This window comes from Tursiops truncatus, chromosome 1 (assembly GCF_011762595.2).
Source record: "Tursiops truncatus isolate mTurTru1 chromosome 1, mTurTru1.mat.Y, whole genome shotgun sequence".
Taxonomy (NCBI): domain Eukaryota; kingdom Metazoa; phylum Chordata; class Mammalia; order Artiodactyla; family Delphinidae; genus Tursiops; species Tursiops truncatus.
In genome coordinates, this window is record NC_047034.1 from 162190665 (window position 1) to 162212934 (window position 22270).

The 22270-nt window shown below is 50.8% G+C and overlaps 1 protein-coding gene and 1 pseudogene across 4 annotated transcripts; one reads left to right on the top strand and one right to left on the bottom strand.

Annotated features, from left to right (window-relative positions):
• Nucleotides 1-1906: 1906 nt before the first annotated feature.
• On the bottom strand, nucleotides 1907-15545 carry THEMIS2 (thymocyte selection associated family member 2). 4 transcript variants are annotated; one of them, XM_004324419.4, is made up of 6 exons: nucleotides 15389-15545; nucleotides 13003-13143; nucleotides 8539-8949; nucleotides 5861-6924; nucleotides 3321-3477; nucleotides 1907-2889 (listed from the first exon to the last, which is right to left on the bottom strand). In XM_004324419.4, the coding sequence occupies exons 1-6, from the start codon at nucleotides 15480-15482 to the stop codon at nucleotides 2837-2839; spliced, it is 1920 nt and encodes a 639-aa protein (XP_004324467.3). In that variant the 5' UTR covers nucleotides 15483-15545; the 3' UTR covers nucleotides 1907-2836. The 4 variants fall into 4 exon arrangements, with proteins under 4 accessions (XP_004324467.3, XP_019793904.2, XP_019793905.2 ...); XM_019938345.3 differs by lacking the exon at nucleotides 15389-15545 and adding an exon at nucleotides 15023-15113; XM_019938346.3 differs by lacking the exon at nucleotides 15389-15545 and adding an exon at nucleotides 13928-14044.
• On the top strand, nucleotides 9140-12025 carry LOC109550353 (programmed cell death protein 2 pseudogene; annotated as a pseudogene).
• Nucleotides 15546-22270: the final 6725 nt, after the last annotated feature.

The window sequence follows — 22270 nt, forward strand, 5'->3', positions numbered from 1 at the left end:
TGCCACCTTGGCATTGACACGGTATCACAGGAGCTCTGTGGATTCTGAGCACTATGGAGGCCCGTGGGGCTGAGCAGAGGTAGGCCACTGCTCAGCAGAGTGAAACGCCAGCCTCTGTAGAGCTTCTACCTGCTCAAGCCAGGGGAACTTGCATTTTGGATATTTGTCGTCACCTGGGATGTCAGGTATACAGTGTTCTCTTGGTACATTGTTGAGACAGCAGGCACAGCACTATGACCCAAGTTCTCAGAAATCCCCAGTGTCACAGCCAAGCCATGAGTCTAGCCTAGTCTCAGGAAGATCTCTTTAGGTGTACAGTGGGAGATGAGGCTCCTTGGGAAATAGTGGTACTTTATTGGATTTAACTAGAGAAAAGCCAGTAAGAATTAGTGTCCTATGTGAAGTAATAGATTTGTTTTTTAAAATGTTGTTGAGGGAAATTCAAAACTCGATAAATTTTTGAGCATGCATCCCCAGGTTATATTCATTTACTTAGCAGTTATTTACTATATCAGTTACTATATTAGTTTGTTATATATATTACAAAACACTCAAAATTAGAAATGAAAAAGGATATTAAAAATAAATATGAAAGGATGTACCAATACAGTTGACCCTTGAACATCACGGTTTGAGCTGTGCAGGTCCACTTATACGCAGATTTTTTCCAATAAACACATACTACACGATCTGCAGTTGGTTGAATCTGCAGGTGAGGAGGGTCAACTGTAAAGTTGTATGTGGATTTTTTGACCGTGTTGGGGGTCAACTGTAATTCTTCTCTGTTTCCCAGTCAATCATCTTGTGTCCTCACTTTGGAGACCACTGCTTGGGGGAATCTCTAGCCCCATTATAGTTCCCTCCCCACCACCCAGCGGTTTATTCCAGAGGTAAAGAAGACAAAAGCACCCTGAGGGTGGTATCTGCCTTTGGTCCATTCCCTTCCTACCCTTACTGCTCTAGTAAGACAGTCACAGTTGTGGTTTTCAAACATGTTTTCCTTTTAAGCCCAGCTTTCCCTGCTATGAAATTGGTGGCTTTCTCCTCATGGCAGCATTTGGCCACTCAGAAACCCCCTTTTGTGGGAACTGGTGGCCCCTCTCCTCTGCCCCCCTTTTGTGATCTTGCTCAATTTGGCGCCAAGATTAACTGCAAACGCGAACGTGAAACTGTGGACATTTGCATGGGGTCCTGATCCCTAGGGGTTCGGTGCCAAGGAGGAACTTTCTGTCTCTTGCTTATTGCTTTTCCCAGAGTACTCTCTTCCTCAGGGTCCTCCTGTGTGGTAGAGATTGCGTCTGTGGAGGAGGGCGTGGGAACTGGTGTGGAGATGAGCATGGGTGCTAGATACTGGGGACTGGCCCAGCAGCACGTAGTCACTGCTCAGTGGTCACCTGGAGAATGCCCTGCTGGAGTGTGGCGGCCTGGGAAGTACATGGGTCCAGAGAGCCAGAGGGATGTTAGGAGGCAAAGGAAGGACACACTCAGGTGTAGTGCCTCGAATCCAGGAGTGGGAATTTGACCCTCTTTCGGCTCCCGCCTCCACTGGACACTCCTTCCATCTTTTTGTCTCTCTCCTGTCCTCCGCTGACCATGGTGCTTAATTCCGTGACTGCATTAGCCCAAGAAACCAAAGTCCCACTACTTCTAGGAAGTGAGGCCTGTGGTCTTACCTTACTAAACAGGCCTTAACTGACCCTGGAAACTGAGTTATTCTCTGCATAGGCACAGGCTTGTATTTCTTCTCTTATCTCGTTATACTGGCTCTGTCTCCACAGCCCAGGAACACAGTATAAACACTGGGATGAATTCCATGACTAGGAGACAGTGTAAGCATGTGAAAGGGGTGTTGGTTTTAGAGACAGGTACAGCTCTCAGATCTTGGTCAACAGTAATGATACTAACATGTTTACAGAATATTTATTATGAGCCAGGCACTGTGATAAATGCTCTACAGATATTATCTCAGTCGATCCTTAAAACAATCTTTTGAGGTAGATAACTTAGTTTCATTTTGCATGTGAAGAAACTGAAGCTTAGAGAGGTTAAAATCACTTGTAGGTGGTGAGCAAGGATCCTGACCCAGGCCCATGACTAGCCTGCCTGCTGAAGCACACTAGACTAGTTTGTTTCCCGATCTTTAAAACCAGGCCTTGTCTACCTCAGAGAGTTGATTTAGATAGGGTTTGTAAAGGGTCTGGTACTCAGACAGAACTTAATAAGTGATCATCTCTTATCATTTTTCCCGAAGCTCAGATGTCATTTTTATTCTGTGCTTTTAAAGTGAAATAATCTTGGATAGTCACCTACAACGGTCATGTGCTGGGTGCTGCAGAGATGAGGAAGACAGTCCTGGTCCCTCAGGGGCTCGGAGCTTGGGTGGGGGACGGCGAGAGAGAGGAGAGAGTGGAGCAGGGGCGGCCAGCATTACAGAAGGCTCTCAGTGCAGTGTGTCATCAGGATTGAGTCCCCTTTACCAAGAGGCAGGAGGCACTGTGCTGCCGTCACCGAGGTGGGCAGTGTCTTGGATTCCTTTCTGCACTAACAAGTGGGACAACTGGTGTTGGGGTGCAGGATTGAGTAGAACCCAGCTGGCTACTTGATACCAAAGCTCTGAACCTGAAGGAGCCAAATGCAAGGTGCTGGGCCCAGAGGAGCCAGAGGGAAGCTGGTGCAGGGTCTATCCTATTTCCAGTCAGTCCCCACCCGGCCACTCCTTGTCCACAGTCTGATTTCTGAGAGACCTTGTCCAGAGTCCTCTAAAGGCTTGTAATAGTTGGCTGATATCTCGGGTTCCCTGAGAAGCAGCAGTTAGGAAGTAAGGTTTCTCCAGCACCTAGAGGGTTTTCGGAAACTGCTCAAGTATTTCTTCGTAATTGTGTTCATCATCTGCAAAAGAATCCAAGTCAGTGAGGACCTTTGGCCTTAGGTTCCTTCCCCTCTTTAGGGTACTTTCGTCCCTTGAACAGGGGAGGGCTTGGTCTGGATGCTCTAAGGTCCTTGCTAGCCCAGAAACCACAGTTTGTTGTGTCTGAACACTTTGCAAACATTCTCCTGTGTGCCTTGGGGAGGGTAGTTGGGAGATGAACTCATTTTCCTTGCCAGGGCCCTGGAGCCACTGGGAGAAGGACAGTAGGGACCCTTCAGCCTATGCCCATCTCATATAGGCCTGTCCATCCAACTGGGACTGTGGAAGGGTCGCTCACGAGCAGAGCCCTGCTGAGGGTATGGCCAGCACCATCAGAGGCAAAAGCAGCAGCAGAATGGCATGGGGGAGGGGAGAAGGAAAGACAGGGGTGAACAGGGGCTGACAGACTCACTTGTATCCTGAGTGATGGGCTTAGTGGGCCTGAGACCTTTCTTGTGACCAGGAATCGCACTGTATAAATTGCAGCTGTCCTTGATGACCTTTCGCAAGGTCTTCCTCTTGGGTTTAGGCATCAGAGGTGGTTCCTGCAATTCGAAGGCTTCAGAAGACTAAGTGGTAAAAAAAAGCAGAAGTTAGCAGGGTCCCAAGAAATGGGGTAAGAGAGTACCTGAAATGCAATTTCCTTCAAATCTCACTTCCTCTGCTCCCCTCTGAACTTTTCAGTGTATGGCTTCTCAGGACGCCAGGTGTTTTTGCTACAAGCACTTGAACTGTTCTTTGGCAGGGGAGAAAGGGGCCAGGGTGAAACATGATAGGGTTGGGGGCTAGAGACAGGCTGTCTCTGCATTTTTACACAGGGATTTGGTCATTGTCCTCCAAATCTTTTGCTAAAGGAGAAAAAAGTAGTCACAAAGCCTCAGGACAAACAGAGTACAGAGCTGAGAGGGGTCCCAGAAGGAAGAGGACTTTTATTGAAATCCTACCATGTGCCAGAAGCTGTATGCATATCCGTTCATTCACCCTCAAGTGACTCTCTGAGGAGCTGTTTGAGTTCCCAGTTTACACGTGAGGAACCAGGCTCAGAAAGAGTGTGCCATGTCAAGCCACACACGGGACCCCTGGCCGGGCCAGGCTTCAGACGCAGAGCCATGTCAGTGACCTGTAAAGCTGCTCCTCTTCCCCCCACGTCATGCTTTCAACAGCAAACAGTACGGCTCCCTGATGAGCAGCGGAGAATACTGATTCCCAGGGAGGGAAATTGCTGGTTCTAGGGCAACAAGCAGGAGCCATCCCAGAGGAGCCGTCAGGAACCAAGGCTGGGACGGAGGTCTCAACTCTTTGTACCACATTCTTTCCAGCACTGTCACAAGGCCTGTGTTTCAGATGTCCCAGTCTATTTTTGGTTCTGTCAGAAAACGACTACCCTACCCCCTGCCCCACAGATACGAGCCCCTTCTGGGGCTGAGATCGCTCAGGGTTCATCTTTTTAACTTCCACTGCCATCCCACTGCCTCCCCACACAGTACGAAATCCAAGTCTCTGCACATCCCAAAACAGTATGCTTGTTACAGTTTACAAAGTGCTTTTTATGTAGATCACTCCCCCCACCCCACCACACCCCCCATTCTCAGCAGAGCGTGGCTATCAGCGCCCACCTCAGAGGGACGCCGTGAGAGCTGGGTGGGGCAGTACGTATGCATAAGGGGCCACCCCAGGGTAAGCGCCCCACGAGTAGAGGCTAACAAAACAGCACTGAGAGTTAGTGATGTTATCCCAGGCTCACTGGTGAGGAAACATGCCCAGAGAGGAAGTACAGCCCACAGAGTGAGGAAACAGGGACGTGAACTTCGTGTTTCTGACTCTGAGGTTCTTTGCCCGCTTGTCGTGATTCAGTTTGGTTCAGTTCGGACTCACTGGCACTTTCTCTGCCTGCCTTGGAGTGGGAGGTCCCTGCCCCACAGGACTCTTGTTCTAGCCAGAGACCAAGTACAACTAATTAAAACTACATGGCCTCCCACCTCCAAGCTATGTACAGCGTGCAGTGTGACTACAGAAGAGGGAGAACTGTCACCGCCTTGGAGGAAATGAGCTGAGCCTTGCCCGTGAGCCTGAAGGAGCAAGAATGTTCCTGGCAGAAGGGCTGGTGTGTGTGAAGTGCTGAGGCGGGAATCCTGGCATACCGAGAGCATCAGGAGTTCCTCGGTGGTTGGAGCTGCTGAGCAGTGGTGGAAGGTGGGCCTGGGAAGGTGAGACTGAAGTCAGCTATGAAGGACCCTGGATACCATGTTAAGGGGTTCGCGTTACCCCCAGCAATGGGGAGCCATGGAAGGTTTCAGGAGGTGGGGCTGAGGCCCCATAGTGACCAGGGAAGGATGTGGGAGGCCATTCTGACAGCCGTGGGGAGGGGTTGAAGAGGCTGCTGGAAGAGTTTAGGTGAAAAATGCTGTAGCTTGAGCTAGGGAGTGACAGCAGGGGTAGCAGAGAGAGGTAAAGCACCGTGAACTTGGAGTCACAATGCTTCCGCTCCAGTTCAGGCCCCCCCATTTACAAACTGTGTGACTTTGAGTGAGTCTCACAGTCGCTGAGACCTCATTTTCTCGACTGTAAAATATGAATGATCACACCAATGTCAGGATGGTCAGGATCGAATAATAGGTACAAAGCATGCACGTTTATAAACTGCACGTTCTGGAAATAGAGACAGATGTAGAGAACAAGCATATGGACCCCAATGAGGGAAAGTGGGGGTGGGTGGGTAGTGGCGGCGGTGGGATGAACTGGGAGATCGGGGTTGACATATATACACTAATGTGTATAAAATAGGTAACTAATAAGAACCTGCTGTATAAAAAAATAAAATTCAAAAATAAACAAACTGCATGTCCTGTACAGCTGTAAGAGGCATGATGCCAGACAGACAAAGAAGAAATGGCAGGACCCTAATGATCCCTACAGGTGGCCCCTCCCTGCCCACTTGGGTTCTGTTGGTACCTTGACACCTTTTGCCTTGCTGACCTGCTTCTTCTGCCCACTGAGGCCCTTACTTTTCGGAGGCCTGGGCGGGGGAGCTTGACCCTCAAAGGCCGGTGACTTCCGAAGGTGATAATAGAAGGCCTCTGTCAGCTCCTCCACTGGGACTACGGGGAGGGGCCCAGCCGGCTGGCTTGGCTGCCCCTCGGCTTCCACGACAGTCAGGTCCAGCCACCGGGGAGGGACCTCGAAGCACATCTCAGGGTTGGAGTCCAGGCTGACCACCAAGAAGGGTTCCATGATCTTCTCCTCCAGCCGCAGGCCCAGGAAGGAGGGCAGAGGGTCATCAGGGTGGCTGGCATCCTTGGCCACCACCTTGACCTCACAGGGCAGTGGGAACTGGGCAATCAGATCCTGCAGGCTGTAGCGCCGGCCATCACCCAGCTCTTCCACGAAGCCGCCAGAGAAGTGGAGGGGCAGCAGAATCTGTTCTTGGTCCTCTGCCTCTTCACACTCTTCCTCCCCAGGCTGGTCACTCAGCCGCTGACACACCAGGACATTCATGTCCCTCTCTTGAACCCCAAGGGCCTGGCCAGACCCCAACACCTCCAGCCTGTCTCCCATGGCCAGGGACATGAACCCGGGGTTCTCCAACCCGTCTCCTTCACAGTCCTTCGTGGCCACTACCCGGAGTGGCTGGCCTGGCTGGAGAGCACCCAGGAGGTCGTAGGCCGTGGGGAACTCTCTCGGCCGCCGCCGCAGCTTGCCCTGGTAGGCCCCAGAGATCATGAAGTGTCTGGGCACTTTCCGGCCCTTGGTTGAGGCCAGGACCCGCCAGGGTGGCGAGGCCACGCCATAGATGCAGAGCCTCTGGCCCTTCCGTAAGGAGCTCAGCCACGGGCTGAGGAAGATAGGGGGCCCCTCCGGAACTTCCAGGATCTCTGTGGGCAGGGGGAAGGGGCCTCCCCGGGCCAGGGCCTCGCTCAGCAGCAGCGGTTGTATGAAGTGGATGTGCTGAGAGGAGGCGGTGATATCCTCCACGTCAACCTCCAGCGTGGAGGGGATCTTGACGATGGTCCTGCGCACTGTGGAGGGGAGAGGTCAGCTCAGGTGCGCACCCTCCACCCCTCAGAGGTCTGAGCCTGCTAACCTCTCTCCTGTCTTCATCTTTTCTTTCCTACCAGCGTTTTCCTGTTGTACCAGATTCCTTGCCCACTCTTTCCTTCAACCTCTTTTTTAAAAGTTACTATAAAAAGTTTTTAAAATATTTATAAAAGTAGAATAGTATAGTGAACCCCAATGTACCTGTCACCCAGCTTCAACATTTAACCCATGGCCCATTTTCTTTCCTTTATATCCCTATCTATCCATTCCCCTTCCACTGGATTATTTGGAATCAGAATAATCACATCTTGCCATCTGTGACTGTTTCAACGTGTATTGCTAAAAGAAGGGGTAATTAAAATTTCAAAAATAATAACCACTAGGCTATGATCACATTGAAATAATAATAATTTGATAATTCCTCAATATCACTGAATATCCAATCAGTTCACTTTTAAAATTTTAATTGAATTTTGAATGTCATTTTATAAGCTGTCTTTCCAAATCCTTTCTGGATTTAAATAGATAGAACCAAATCAAGAAAAACACTGACTACATGACTTTGGACAACCTCCTCCTGTCCTGGCATTGATAGCGCCTGGTGCGTAAACTCTGTAAGAGTCTGAGGAAAACTGGCCCACCCACTATGTTGTTTGAGCCACACCACACGGAATGTTCTCCCTGTTTTGCAGATGAGAACACTGAGGCTCCGAGGAGTGGTGGTGACTTCCCTCAGGTCACATGGTTGGGATTTTTGCTCTGTGCCAGATGAGCTGATAATCGGCTGAAGCTGGGAGATGGGCACATCTGGGTTCATTATACTGTTGTTTTTTAATTCAGAATGCTTTATAAATTACCTGAGCTGCCTCATTCTCCAGGGCAGTCAACTTGTTATTTTTACAAAAACTAGTAAACAAAGCCTAGGTTGTTTCTTAGGACAGGACTGAGTCAGGCTGCTGGCAGCATCCAGAGCAGGGTTGGTGGGGCAGAGGCAGAACCTGGCCAGTCAAGAGGCCAAGGCTGAGTGGAGGGTGAAGAATGGGGGTGCCCTGGGGACCTCTACACATTCTTCTACCTCTGCTCCAGCTTGGCCTCCGACCGGCCAGACCTGGCCAGCTTCTGCCTCCGTTTCACCAACCCTCTGTGTGCAGCCACCAGCCTGTCCTAAGAAGTAACCTATGAAACAGCTGGGGGATTCAGCCAGACAGTACCCTCCCAGACAGGAGGCCCTTCACGAACAATCTTGCTCTCGCCAGCAACAGGAAAATATATTTCTCCCGAGCAAATGGTCAACGCTGCACTTTCTAACACTATGTTTCTTTGTCCTAGCTGCGGGCAACCTCACAGCCCAACTTTTGCCAAACTTTATAAAGTACGTGGGACCTCACTCAAGTTACCCGTTTTCCTATCTCCTTTTGCACCTAACTTCCACTATTGGGGATTCTTTATTCTGTTACGTTGTATATACCAGGTAAACCACCTGGAATCCCTGGACTATCCACGGGGATAGGGGGCATCTTCCCATCAGAGCAGCTCCCCAGGGCCCCCTCTGTCCCTCCCGCCCCCGGGCCCACCCACCTGCCCGGGGAACTCACAGTGCATGATGGCTTCGACCTCATACTGGGGCATCAGGGTCAGGGAGTGCCAGGGGAGGGCAGGGCAGGTGAGGATGGTGTCCCTCAGGGCCGGGTCCTGCAGCACCTGGAGCAGAGTCCGAGGGGGCCCAGGCTCCAGTTCCCAGAAGGGCCCCTTCTGGGACAGGGGCAAGTGCAGAATCACCTGCTGGGCCCCGGTGCCCAGCACACAGCGGGCACAGCAGGTCCCGAGGTGCATTTCCACAGCCTCAAGCTTGAGGGGCTGCTCCTGAGGCACCACCCTGGCCTTGGTGGTGATTCTGTGGGTCGACATGAAGCAGATGGGCAGCTGCTTGGAGCTCTGGGTTGCAGCAGAGACCAGCTCCTCCAGGGTTCCATAGCTCTGGGGGCCAGTGAGGGGGCTGAAGTTGCCTGTGGGGCACAGCAGGGGGTGTCAGGGTGGGGCAGACCTTTGCCGAGCCCAGGCCCTCATATCCCATGCCCAGGTCTGGCTGCAGAGAACCAGCCAGAATCCCCCGAGGACAGGGGCCAAGGGTGGGCCAGCATTTGGATATCCAGGCTGCAGGGCTGAGGGATGGCAGGCAGCAAGTGACCATTGCAAATGGACAGTGAGGGCAGGGTGGGGACAGTTCCTTCTGACACAGGCACGGACACAGAGGGATTGTCACCAGAGACAGAACAGAACAGACACACTGCCACATTTTCCTACCTGCCGACCCCACCTGCCTCTCACTTTGCCATCTTTGTCTCCAGATACCTCACCACTGCTCCATTCCCACACACCAGCACCTACCACCCCATTCTGGGTGGGTGAGTGCCACAGTCCCTCCCAAACTAGAAACCCAGGAGCTACTGGCCAAATGACCTCTGACCACCCCTCTACCCCTCCCCCTGCCCTGTCCATTCTTCTGCCACCAGACTGGCCTAAAATACCCCATGTCTGGACATAATATCACTTCCAGGGTCTTCCTGCCCAAAACCCTCAACACAAATCTATTCAAGGAAGCACCACACAAAGACGGTCTGAGGGACATTCTGCAAACGTACTGATCTAGACTCTTCAAAAATGTTGATAGCAAGACAAAGGAAGCCTGAGGAACTATTCCAGCCTGAAGGAGACTAAAGGAGGCCAACTGAATGTCATGTGCAATCTGGGACTAGATTCTGGATCAAGGCAAACACCGGGCTATCAAGGACATTAGTGGGGCGACTGGTGAAATCTGAATACAGACTGTGGGTTAGACAGTAGTATTGTATCAATATTAAATTTCCTGAATTTAATCACTGAACTACAGTTTTGTGAGTGAATGTCCTTGTTTTATAGGAGTTACGCTAAATACTGGGAGGAGTATTCAGATGTAATGGGGCATCATGTCTATAACTCTCAGATGGTTCAGAAAAAAGATATATATACACACACATATATAGTAATATGTTCATATGTATATATGTGTGTGTGTATGTATATATAATATACAGAGAGAGGGAAAGCAAATGTAACAACATGCTTAACTGGTGAATCTGGATAAACAGTATACAGGAGTTCTAGCAAGTCTTCTGTAAATTTGAAATTATTTCAAATTTTTTAAAAACCCTCAAAATACAAAACAAAACACATCACTTCCCTATTTAAAAGCGCTTTGGCTACTTAATACCTTCAAAATAAAGGCTGAAATGTGGGGACTTCCCTGATGGTTCAGTGCTTAAGAATCTGCCTGTCAATGCAGGAGACACAGGTTCGATCCCTGGTCTGGGAAGATCCCACATGCCACGGAGCACCTAAGTCCGTGCGCCACAACTACTGAGCCTGTGCTCTAGAGCCCACAAGCCACAACTACTGAGCCTGTGTGCTGCAACTACTGAAACCCATGCGCCTAGAGCCCGTGCTCCACAGCAAGAGAAGCCACTGCAGTGAGAAGCGCGTGCACTGCAACGAAGAGTAGCCCCTGCTCACCGCAACTAGAGAAAAGCCCATGCGCAGCAACGAAGACCCAACACAGCCAAAAATTAAATAAATAAATGAATTTATAAAAAAATATAATTAAATTTATAAAGACTTTAAAAAAAAAAAAAAAGTGGAGGCGGCGCCGGCGTGGCGGCTGCGCAGCGAGCAGTTCCCCAGCAAGGTGGGCGTCTGGCCGCAGTGGCTCGGCGCAGCCGGGCTGCCGGGGCCCGCGGGGCTGGCCTGCGCGCTGTGCGGCCGCCCACTGGCCTTCCTGCTGCAGCTGTACGCACCGCTTCAGGGCCGCGCCTTCGCCTTCCACCTCGGTCTCTTACTTTTCTGCTGCCGAACGCCACCGTGCTGCGCCGGCCTACGAGTTTTTAGAAATCAATTGCCTAGGAGAAATGACTTCTACGCCTATGAGCCACCTTCTGAGGATCCTCCGCCGGAGACAGGAGAATCCGTGTGCCTCCAGCTCGAGTCCGGTGCTCATCTCTGCAGAGTTTGTGGCTGTTTAGGCCCCAAAACAGGCTCCCGATGTCGCAAGGCACATTACTGCAGCAAGGAGCATCAGACTCTGGACTGGAGATTGGGACATAAGCAGGCTTGTACACAAGAAGGTGAATTGGACAGTAACAGTTCCAGACCACAGCTTCCTTTTTCCAGAATTTGAAATTGTAATAGAAACAGAAGATGAGATTATGCCTGAAGTTGTGGAAAAAGATGATGAATCAGAGATGATAGGTAGCATGGGTGAAGCACCTGAGGAAGAATTGGATTCCATGGCAAAACATGAATCTAGGGAAGATAGAATTTTCCAGAAGTTTAAAACCAAAATATCCCTTGAGCCAGAACGGATTCTCAGATACGGCAGAGGGATTGCCCCCATCTGGATCTCTGGTGAAAATATCCCTCAAGAAAAGGATATCCCAGATTGCCCCTGTGGTGCCAAGAGAATATTTGAATTCCACATCATGCCTCATCTGCTCAACTACCTGAAGGCCGACAGACTGGGCAGGAGTGTCGACTGGGGTGTCCTGGCTGTCTTCACCTGTGCTGAAAGCTGTGGCCTGGGCACTGGCTACACAGAGGAATTTGTTTGGAAGCAAGATATAACAGATACCGCCTAAAGACAACGGTGTGAAGCCTCAAAATATTCATCATCTCTTAGACCTTCCAATTCCATTTCTAGGACTTTATCCTAAGGAAATAATTATACCAGAGATACACAAAGATGTTGTTTTAGGTGTTGTGTATCTGTCCAGCAGGAGGCTACACAGTCTTAATGATACAGACTTATATGTACATCAAGTAAGATAAAGATGCCAAGGTACCATTGTAGATGGTATTCATAGTATGCTATTTTTGTAAAAATATTTATACACGTGTATGTACACCAAAAATATCTGGAATGATATGCACTAGATGTGAACTGGTTAACTGAACAGTGGGACTAAGTGACATGATCTTTTTACTTATATGTATATTTCTTTCTATAATAAAAATGGGTTATGTGCCTAATTAAGTCAAAAAAAAAAAAAAGAACGAAGTGTGTCCGTGCCCCACACAAGCCCCCCCCCGCCCCCCTGCAGTCTGGCTCCCGCTCACCTCCCCACCACTTGCCTCTCACCTGGAACCCATGCCCTCACTGGTCCCCTTCAGCGATCACAGGAAACCATACTGAGGACAAGCCCACAGAGGGTGCCTGCTCTGAGCCCAGCCCTGTTCTAAGTGCATCATACATGGCAACTCATTTACTTGTCACATCAAGGCTGACTGCCCCATTACAGAAGAGGAAGCTGAGGCGCAGAGAGGTCACAGGAACTAACCACGGCCACAGCTAGTAGCCGGCAGAGGTGGGATTCCCATCCAGGCTGCTGGCTTCAGCGTCCAGGCCCATGGTCCACCACACTACACACCTCCTGCAATGAATGCGCTACAGGGGGTTTCTGGAGCACCAGTGTGCTCATGCTACTCCCTCTAGCTGGGATCCTTCCTCCAGCTGAGGTGCCACCTCCTCCAGGAAGCCTACACAGACCTCTGGAGAGGCAGGCCACTCTTGCCCGGAGCCCTCTCCAACCTGGTGCCTACTTGTGCTGTTGTCCTCCTCACTGCCATCCTGGAAACTCCCCGCCGGAGAGGGCTGCATCTGCTTCATCCTGAACCCCACACCCCAGCCCCCAGCACGAGGCCTGGCACACAGCAAGTGTCAATAAATGTTTGGTGAGTGAATGTGGGAGCGAACATGAAAACTGGCACGTGGACAAAGACATGAAACAAAAAAAGGCCCAGCCAAGAGGCAGATGTAATCAGAGATGGACACGGAGAGGACACAGCCATGCCAGCTCAGGACACCGTCAGAGCACTCAGAGGACATTCGGGTCTCGGGGCTGGGTAGTGGTGGATGTGAGAGCAGTGTGTGCCAACCCAGAGGGGTGGGAGTTTGTTTTGGGGTCACATGTGCCCGAGGGTGTGCCTGGAGGGTTCCAGGACACTCAGGGAGATAGAGGTGCCTGCCTTACCCTGGAAGTTGGGAGCGAGCTCCATGGTCTGGCCCGTCCCCGGGTTCTCGCAGACCACCTTCTGGAGGCGAACACAGGTGACCTTGATCAGGTCTCCTGTGGAGAGGGAGCACTCATTCCCGGAGATCTCGTAGATGGAGCCTGCGGAGACAGAGTCAGTTTCACCCGTTCAGCAAAGGCCAAGCGCTGCGCCGCCTGTGCCCTGTTCCCCCCAGGCACTGCTCGGTCACACCTTTGCACACGTTGTTCCGGTGCCTGGAATGCTCTTCCCTGATGCCGCTCTGCCTTCTTTTAGCGCTGACTGTACCCCTCTGTGGTCACATCCCCTTGCCTCCTGAACTTAGCTCACAGGGCAGGACTGATGCATCTCAGCCGGCACAGGCCCAGCCTCGAAGTGTGTGTGTTTAAGTCATGAATGAATAAACAACCCAGTAAATCCCAGTTCCCTTATTAGCTACAAAATCAGGCCCAGGGAGGTTCGGTGACTGCCCTGAGATCACACAAAGCCAAACACCCACACTGGCGTTTTCTTCTTCAGATGACTTGCTGTTAAGAGAAGCACAGGAGGGGGTGGCGGGCTGCTGACAGGGTGGGCCCAGTAGGCGGGTCTGGGCCCTGACTTACAAGGTTTAAAGGGCTATAGCAGGGTCCAGAGCATGGAAGATGCTCAGTAAAGATCTCTCACACACAGCGACCCATCCTGCTGATGAGGGACAGACAGTGCAGGTGGGCAAGCCTCCAGGCCACCTGACGCTACTGTACCCCCAGGGCAGCCCCGGCAGGGTCCTTTACAACAGCCCTGAGAAACTGATGAAAATCCCACCCCTTATCCCCAGGAAAATACACACAGACTCATAAAACACACACTTCTGTCTACAGACGCTCGGGGCTGGTAACAAGAGCAGCCCTGGTGCTGAGCACTTACTATATGCCCGGCGCTGTGCTCGGCACTGCAGACGTGTCGTAACACTTAAGACTCATGACTGCCCCTGGAGGGAAGGACAGTTTCTCTTTTCTAAAGACGGAAACCGAGCCTTGGCAAGGGTGAATGGGCCGCCCAAGATTATCAGGTAATAGGAGGCAGAACTGGGACTCCGCCCAGGACATAATCTGCCTCCGAATTGGGGCTCCTAACCACGCGGTGACCACAGCCATCTGCCCCATCAGTATCACCATCTGCCCCTCTCCACTTCACCCCACTCCCACACTCTCATCCTGTCAGGTTCTTCTCTTACCCTCACTTCCGCCACTCCAGCCCCCCCCACCCCCCCGGCGGGGAGCATAATGAGGAAACGCAAGTATTGTGACACACAGTGGGACGGGGTGTCAGGGGGACGGCAAACAGAGCACAGATGCCTGCAGGAAGCCCCCAGGGAGAGCGGGATTTGAACCCAGATCCCTCAGATTCCCAAGTGGGCCTGGCGAGACCCCATGGTGTGGTGGCCCGTCCTGCCCCCTGTGGGGCCCTCCAGGTGTCTCACCCTTGATCTAGGAACCCCACTTGGGGCCTCAGAACACTTTTCTGGAAGCTGCTGTGGCGGAGCAAGGGAGCGGATGGAGGGAACAGGATAAGGCAGGGCACTCAGACGTAGTTTGCTCTCTAAGGAAGTAGCCTCCTGCACCCCACCCAGACTCTCACTTCCCTCTCTCCTCGCCCTCCACCTTTCCTACTCAGTCACCCACAGGTCCTCCCTCACCCTCAGAGCCGCCGCCTCTCCCCTCACTGCCTGTCAATCCCTCCCCTCTCACCCTTTCAGGCAATGACTACTAAGCCCCAGCTGTGTACCATCCCTGTGAACCAGGTGGGCTGCGGCCATGTGGGCAGATGTGCGGGTGTGCAAGGAGCCAGGAAGGCTTCCCGGAGGAGGAGTCATTTTAGCTGAGAACTGAAGAGTTGATCGGATCAAGTACGGCCCAGTGCCAAGCAGAGGGCAAAGGCGGGATGGGGGGACTGAAAGAAGGACGTGTAGATAAACGTCCAAGGGGAGGAGTGGGAGGGCATACGGAGGGGAAGGCTGACCTGGCTCTTGAGAATCAAGCAATAGCCCGGCGTCGTGAGCGCCTGAATGCCGCAACCCTGCACGGTAGGACCTCATGCAATGCGCAACGCAGTTCCGCCCCAGCTTGGCTCGGTTCCACCCACTTGAGTATCTGAGCTCATGGACTTCCCATCACCACCCTGCGGGGCAATCAGTGATCCCGCATTCCACGCAAGCAAAAGCCGTGACCCGGCGAAGTTGGAGTGTGGCCCCAAATCACACAACTTGGGTAGCGGCAGCGTCGGAATTCGAACCCAGGGCGCAGTGTCCCGGGTTTCTAACGCCCTGGCAGGGAGAACCGGTCCGCCGCGGGGCCGAGGTCGGAGGGGTCTCGGCCCTTCACTCACCCTGGAAGTAGACACCCGAGCAGACCCGCAGCACACGCGGGAGGGAGGCGGGGTCCAGGGCGCACACGAAGTCCTGCAGCGACACAGGTTCCATGGTCCGCGCGGCTCGCTGGGCGCACACTGAACGGCCCGCCCGCCGCCGAGCGCGGCAGCCCCGCCCGGCCGGCCCAGCGGGGCGGGGGTGGCTGGAGCGCCCCGCCCAGGGGCGTTGGGGATGCGACGCCGCGTTCTGGGACGCGCCACCTCTCTCTCCCGGCCTCAGTTCCCTTGTCTCTACAAGGGGGTTGCAGTACCCACCTCTCACATTGGCGGCAGGATTTAGAAGGTCAAGACCAGGACCTGACATCCGGGAGACTCTGAGTAAATAAGAGCTGGTCCCTACGAGCCCAGCCATCAGTGAGGTGCCCCATAGTGGAGGGAAGACGAGGATGAAGATGGAGAAACCCCCGACTCCCACTCACCCTCGTTATACCCCCTGTCCTCTCCGAACGAGGAAACACGGCCCTCCTGGTGTAGTTCTGAGTCTCACAGGAGGAACACAGCCTGCCCTTTGGGTCTGAGGAGGAAGATAGAGCATCAGGCCTCCCGAATCCCTCTCCGGGACACTCCATGGTCCTCTGCCGCTTATTACCTTTCCAGGACGCAATTCTACTTAAAAATTCTTCCTTGGGCTAAAGAGAAATCAGCTTAGGAGAGAGACCAACCACTTCCCCTGACCCCGGAGGGGATAAGGATTTTCCATCTCCCTGTGCCTCAGGAGTCAGACAGAGGTTCAAGTCCCAGCTCCTCCTCTGGCTTGTTATATAACTTTAGGCAAATCACTTTGGTGTTGAGTTCTAGTTTCCTCATCTGTAAAATGGAAGAAAGAATCTTTTCTAAACTGATCGTGAGGATTAAATGAGATAATATAGATATTGTACAAAATGCTTTATTTCGTTTTTTGTCACTATAAAATAACAGAGGACTTCTAATCAGAAATAATAACAAAAGTTTAAAATGAAAAGAATAAACCCTAATTAAAGGCATTTGACAAATAAAAAGAGGACATTCTTTTCCCAAATATAACGAACATTTTGCTGTGTTTCTTTCTACTCTTTATTTTGCCTGGGTGTGTGTGTGGTTTGTTTGTTTGTTTTTAATTTTTGATTTACAGTAAAGTTGCAAAAATAGTAGAGATTTCCCATATATCCCTCAGCTAGTTTCAAATTCCCCTGTTGGTAGCATCTCACATTACCAGGGTGCATTTGCCAAAACTAAGAAACCAACATTGCTGCGTTGCTGTTAACTGAACTACAGACTTTATTTGCATTTTATCTGTTTTTTCACTGCTGTGCTTTTTCTGGCCCAGGATCCCAACCAGGATTCCATATTGCATTTAGTCATAATGTCTCCTGTCTGTGACACTTTCTCAACCTTTCCTTGACCTTGTTCTTATAACCTTGACCGTCTTAAAGAGTACTGGTCAGGTATTTTTGCAGAATGTCCCTCAATTTGTTGTTGTTGTTGTTTTCTGATGTCTTCCTCATGACTAGACTGGGGTTATGAATTTTAGGGGGAGGATACTACCAAGGTAAGGTGTCCTTCTCATCACACCCTCCGGGGGGCACGTGACATATCCACGTGACTTCTCACTGTGATGTTACACTTGACCACTTGGTTAAGGTGGTGTTTCCAGGTTTCACCACAGTAAAGCTGCTCTTTGGAAGGAACTCAGGGGGAACTCAGCCCCGCTTCCTGGAAGGGGCAGCATCCAAATCAATTATCTGGAATTCTTCCGTAAGAAAGATTTGTCTCTTCTCCCCCATTTATTTATTCAATTATTTATGTCAGTATGGACTCATGTATATTTAATTTATACTTTTGACTATAATCTAATACTACATTATTTATTTTGTTTCTCAGATTGTTCCAGCTTTGGGAGTTCCCCCAGTCTGGCCCCTGGGACCCTTTGCCATACCCCCATTGTTCCCTTCTCTGAGCACCTCCTTACTGCCTGGTGCTATCAGATGCTCCAGGGTCATCTTGTCTTTTCCCTGCCCTCACCCTACAATCAGGCATTTCTCCCAGAAGCCTTGGTTCCTTTTATTGGAGAATGGTGTTTAGAAACCATGCTCTGGTCGCTGAGAGTGCTCCTTGCCACTGTGTTGCCTGTACTTTTTGTCGTTTTCTTTCCGTCTTTTTCTTTCCTTGCATAGACGTTTACAGACACCACTGCCTGTCCCATGAACCAGCTGAAATCAGGTCCAGCCCTGACCTTCAAGAAGAAGCTCCTGTAGTACAAACTTCCACCTGCAAAATAAATGAGTCATCAGTAAGAAATATACAGTGTGGGGGGCTTCCCCAGTGGAGCAGTGGTTGGGAGTCCGCCTGCCGATGCAGGGGACGCGGGTTCGTGCCCTGGTCCGGGAAGATCCCACATGCCGCGGAGCGGCTGGGCCCGTGAGCCATGGCCGCTGAGCCTGCACGTCCGGAGCCTGTGCTCCTCAACAGGAGAGGCCACAACAGTGAGAGGCCCGTGTACCACAAAAAAAAAAAAAAAAAAAAAAAAAGGTGGGCTTTGGAGATAGAGCTGAGCTTGAATCCTAGCTCCATCACTTAGCTGTGTGACCTTGGGCAAGTTCCTTAACCTCTCTGAATCTCAGTCTCCTCTGTACAATGGGAACTGGTGAGAGTGGGGTGTTGGTGAAAATGATAGTGTAACATAGGCATCTGGGCACATGCCAAGCGCTCGATATCTGTTATCACTATTATTTCCCTAGGGCCTCCTGTGCCTGTGTCATTTCTTAGAGATCTCAGCTCTTATTTCCTTCTCCCAGCACCCTGCTTTCTATTTTAGGGAAATAGTCTGAGTGGGAAACTCTTCTTTGCTCTTATGCAATATGCAAATGGAGGAAATGGAATTGGAAGCCAGGCCTATGCTGGCCGTCACCCGAGCCCTTTCCACTCCCAAAACACTGATCTGGGCCTCCCCAGGTCCCTCAAGAGCCGAGTGGGGTGTGGAGAGGGAATCCCAGGCTCACAGAGAGGCTGGGGAGCTGCCGTGGGAAGGAGCTGAGAGGAGGGTGCCTGCCAGGACCAAGGGCTGGAGTCTCCTCCACAGTCCCTGTCGCGTTTTTGGAGTCTGAAGGTGACTGGCTCGGGACCTGCTGTGGGCAGCCGATGGTCAGGGGGACTTTTGGGGACTGGGGCCCTTGCTGCTGCATTGGCATCGTCCACTCTTGCAGGTGTTGTCATGTGGCCTGGGGTTTTCAGGCAACATCCAAGTGGGTGGGATGATCCTTTCCAGGAAGAAAAGGGGACTAATGATGGTGCAGTGCTGGACATGGTGGTTACAATGTCCTGCTGTCCACTTCAATGTCCACCAGTGTGGCATGTTGGCCCAAGGTGGTGGAAAACAGGCCAGCAGTCAGGAAGGTCAAGGGCAGGGTATGGGAGAGAGGAGGAGGCTGCCTCTGCTCAGGGGTGAGTGAGCTGGCAGAGGCTGGAAGCCCTCTGCATGCTGGTTGCTAGGTTACGAGGCTTCTGTCCCACAGCCTGGAGCCTTCCCTGGGCTCCTGTGGACTTCCTCCTCTGGCACTGGCCCTGATGGCTATGAGACGTGTGCCCTTCCACAAATCGAACGACAGTCTGCCACGTGATGGTACCTCTGGGTGTCGAGGGCACCCCACCTGAGCAGCAGACACACATCGAGTTGCCCATCGTGTGCAGAAAACTCACGGGAAACCAGTAACGCTCCCGGAGCTGGGAACCATGGGGGCTTGAGGGGTAATCTGTCTTCTTTGCCTGTTTGCTAGATTTTCTGTAGCTTGGTTTATACACATGAATGACTCTCTGCTAAGTCCTCCCTGAGACAGCTGTGGAGACCATCCTGGAGGGATGTCCCTCCCTGGTAGATGTTCACTGGAGGAACATCCCTTCTGGAAAAAGATATTCAGTACTCGCATCTCCTCAAGGAGGAGCCATGTGTGGTTGTGAATCTCCGAAGGACTGACTCTGCTCCCTCCTGTGTGGTGGAAAGTTAGCTGCAAGTCCCCTTCAAGCCCCAGGACCTCAGGGAAGGCCTAGGGCATGCTGGCTCTGGGGGTGTGGGTAGTGGAGGGTCCCAAGACATCTTGCAGGGGCGCAGATCAGTAGGGGTGACAGCTGAGGGGGGCTGGGCAGGAGCTGCTCAGGCCTGGGAACAAGCGAGGTCCCGAGGAGGGAACTGGGGGCAGAGCAGAGCGGGAACACAGAAAGTGGAACCATGGGGCTTGGGCCAGGGGAAGTGAGTGTGAGCCCAAAGAGCTTTTTGCCCCGACATGTCCCAGCTGGGACTGGACAGAACAGAAACTCCCTGCTCCCTGCATCAGATGCTTCTCTCCCAGCAGGGACTGCAGCACCTGCATGGCTGGCGAGCAGAGGGAAGGAAGTGGGCTCAGTTCTGGGAGCAGGGGTCAGGCTTTGGGTTCCAAACACTACAAAAACCTCTATGTAGTTTCTGGGCTTGCAGGGAATAGCAGGGTCTGCTGTCTCCTTTCAGCAGAGATTAAAAGAATTTATCTCTCCCTCAAAATATTAACAATAGACTTATCATGTGATCCAGCAATGCCACTTCTAGGTATATATCCAAAAGAATTGAATGCAGGGACTCAGATATTCGTACACCCACATGTTCATCACAGTGTTATTGACAATACCCAGGAGGTGGAAGGAACCCAAGTATTCATCAACAGATGAATAGATAAACAGAATGTGGTATATATTACATAAAATGGAATATTATTCAGCCTTAAAAAGGAAGGAAATCCTGACACATGCTACAACATGGATGAACCTTGAGGCATTATGCTAGTGAAATAAGCCATTGACAAAAGGGCAAATATTGTATGATTCCACTTATGTAAGGTATCTAGAGTAGTCAAAATCATAGAGACAGAAAGTAAAAGAGTGGCTGCCAGGGCCTGGAGGGAGGGAAAATGGGGATCAAGTTTCAGTTTTGTAAGATGAAAAATTTCTGGAGATGGGTTGTACAACAATGTGAATATACTTAACACTCCTGAACCATATACCTAGTGATCACTTTTATGTTATGTGTGTTTTATCATGATCTTTATTTTTTTTAAGATTTATTTTTATTTATTTATTTTGGCTGCCCCAGGTCTTAGTTGCAGCATGCGAGATCTAGTTCCTCCCTGCATGGGAGCATGGAGTCTTACCCACTGGACCACCAGGGAAGTCCCTATCATGATCTTTAAAAAACAAGTTCTCTCAGACTGTGTCTAAGCCTAAATCTAATGTACAGCATTGTTTATTCTTCAGCAATGATCTGGCTGGTATTGAAATCCAGGTTGTAAACAGTATTCCCCCAAACTTGGAACATGGCTCCATAGTCTTGGAGTAACATGTTTACTGTTGGGAGTCCGGCGTCATTTTTACCCCAGACTTCTTGTGTGTGAAGGTTGGGAGTCTTCTCTCTGTCCCTGGTGCTCTGACTTTTCACATGCTCAGCCCTCTGCAGGTCTTTCATTCTTGCTTCTGGGCACTTGTGAATCTTTTTAATATGGAGACTCACACCTTCAGGTCTAGAAACTTTCTTGTTTTGGTTTTTTTTTTGTTGTTTGTTTTTCATTTTTCTCTCTTTTGTTAGCATCTTTTACTTGTGTGTTGTATCTTCTGGACCAATTCTTCATCTCCTTGAGTTTCTGTTCTACTTTCCAGGAGATTTCATAGACTTCATCTTCTAACTGTTTTACAACTTTTAAAATTTTTTTCTGCTTTTACATTTTTAATTTCCAGAACCTTCTGTAACCGAGAAAGATGCTATGGTGCCTTCATGGGACAGACCACCCCCCCCCCAGGTCCTCCACCTGCCTCTTATTTGTGGAAAAACTTTAGCCTCCTAGGCCTTCCCCTAGTTCCAAAGGATAAATCTAATCCAAGAAGTGAGAAAATGCAGAAACAAAGTAAAACAGTCAAACAAGACAAAATACTAGGACTTCCCTGGTGGTCCAGTGGTTAAGACTCCATGCTCCCAATGCAGGGGGCCCGGGTTCGATCCCTGGTCAGGGAATTAGATCCCACATGCCACAACTAAAAAGATCCCGCATGCTGCAATGAAGGTCCTGCATGCCACAACTAAGACCCTGCGCAGCCAAATAAATAAATAAATATTAAAACAAAACAAAAGACGAAATAATAATAGTTTTCCCATTAAACAAAGTCAAGGACCTTTAGTTCAAGGGCTAGAGATAATATGCTGAGCCATATCCTTTTAGATGTTTTGCTGATACTGTAACCCCCACCAGACAGAAGAAGTTAACTCTATGCTGCCCACAAGAATGTAGACCCCGAGACAACGAATCATCCCAAATTAAGAAGCCCTGTGGACGAAAGGCTCTTGGGGCTGCAGCCAGGAGTCAGTGCTGTGCCTCTGAGGTGGGAGAACCAACTTCAGGACACTGGTCCACAAGAGGCCTCCCAGCTGCACATAATATCAAACAGCAAAAATCTCCGAGAGATCTCCATCTCAACGCCAGCACCCAGCTTCACTCAACGACCAGCAAGCCACAGGGCTGGACATCCTATGCCAAACAACTAGCAAGACAGGAACACAACCCCACCCATTAGCAGAGAGGCTGCCCAAAATCATAATAAGTCTACAGACACCCCAAAACACATCACCAGACGTGGACCTGCCCACCAGAAAGACAAGATCCAGCCTCATCCACCAGAACACAGGCCCTAGTCCCCTCCACCAGGAAGCCTACACAACCCACTGAACAAAACTTAGCCACTGGGGACAGACACAAAAAACAACAGGAACTACGAACCTTCAGCCTGCAAAAAAGGAGACCCCAAACACAGTAAGATAAGCAAAATGAAAAGACAGAAAAACACACCGCA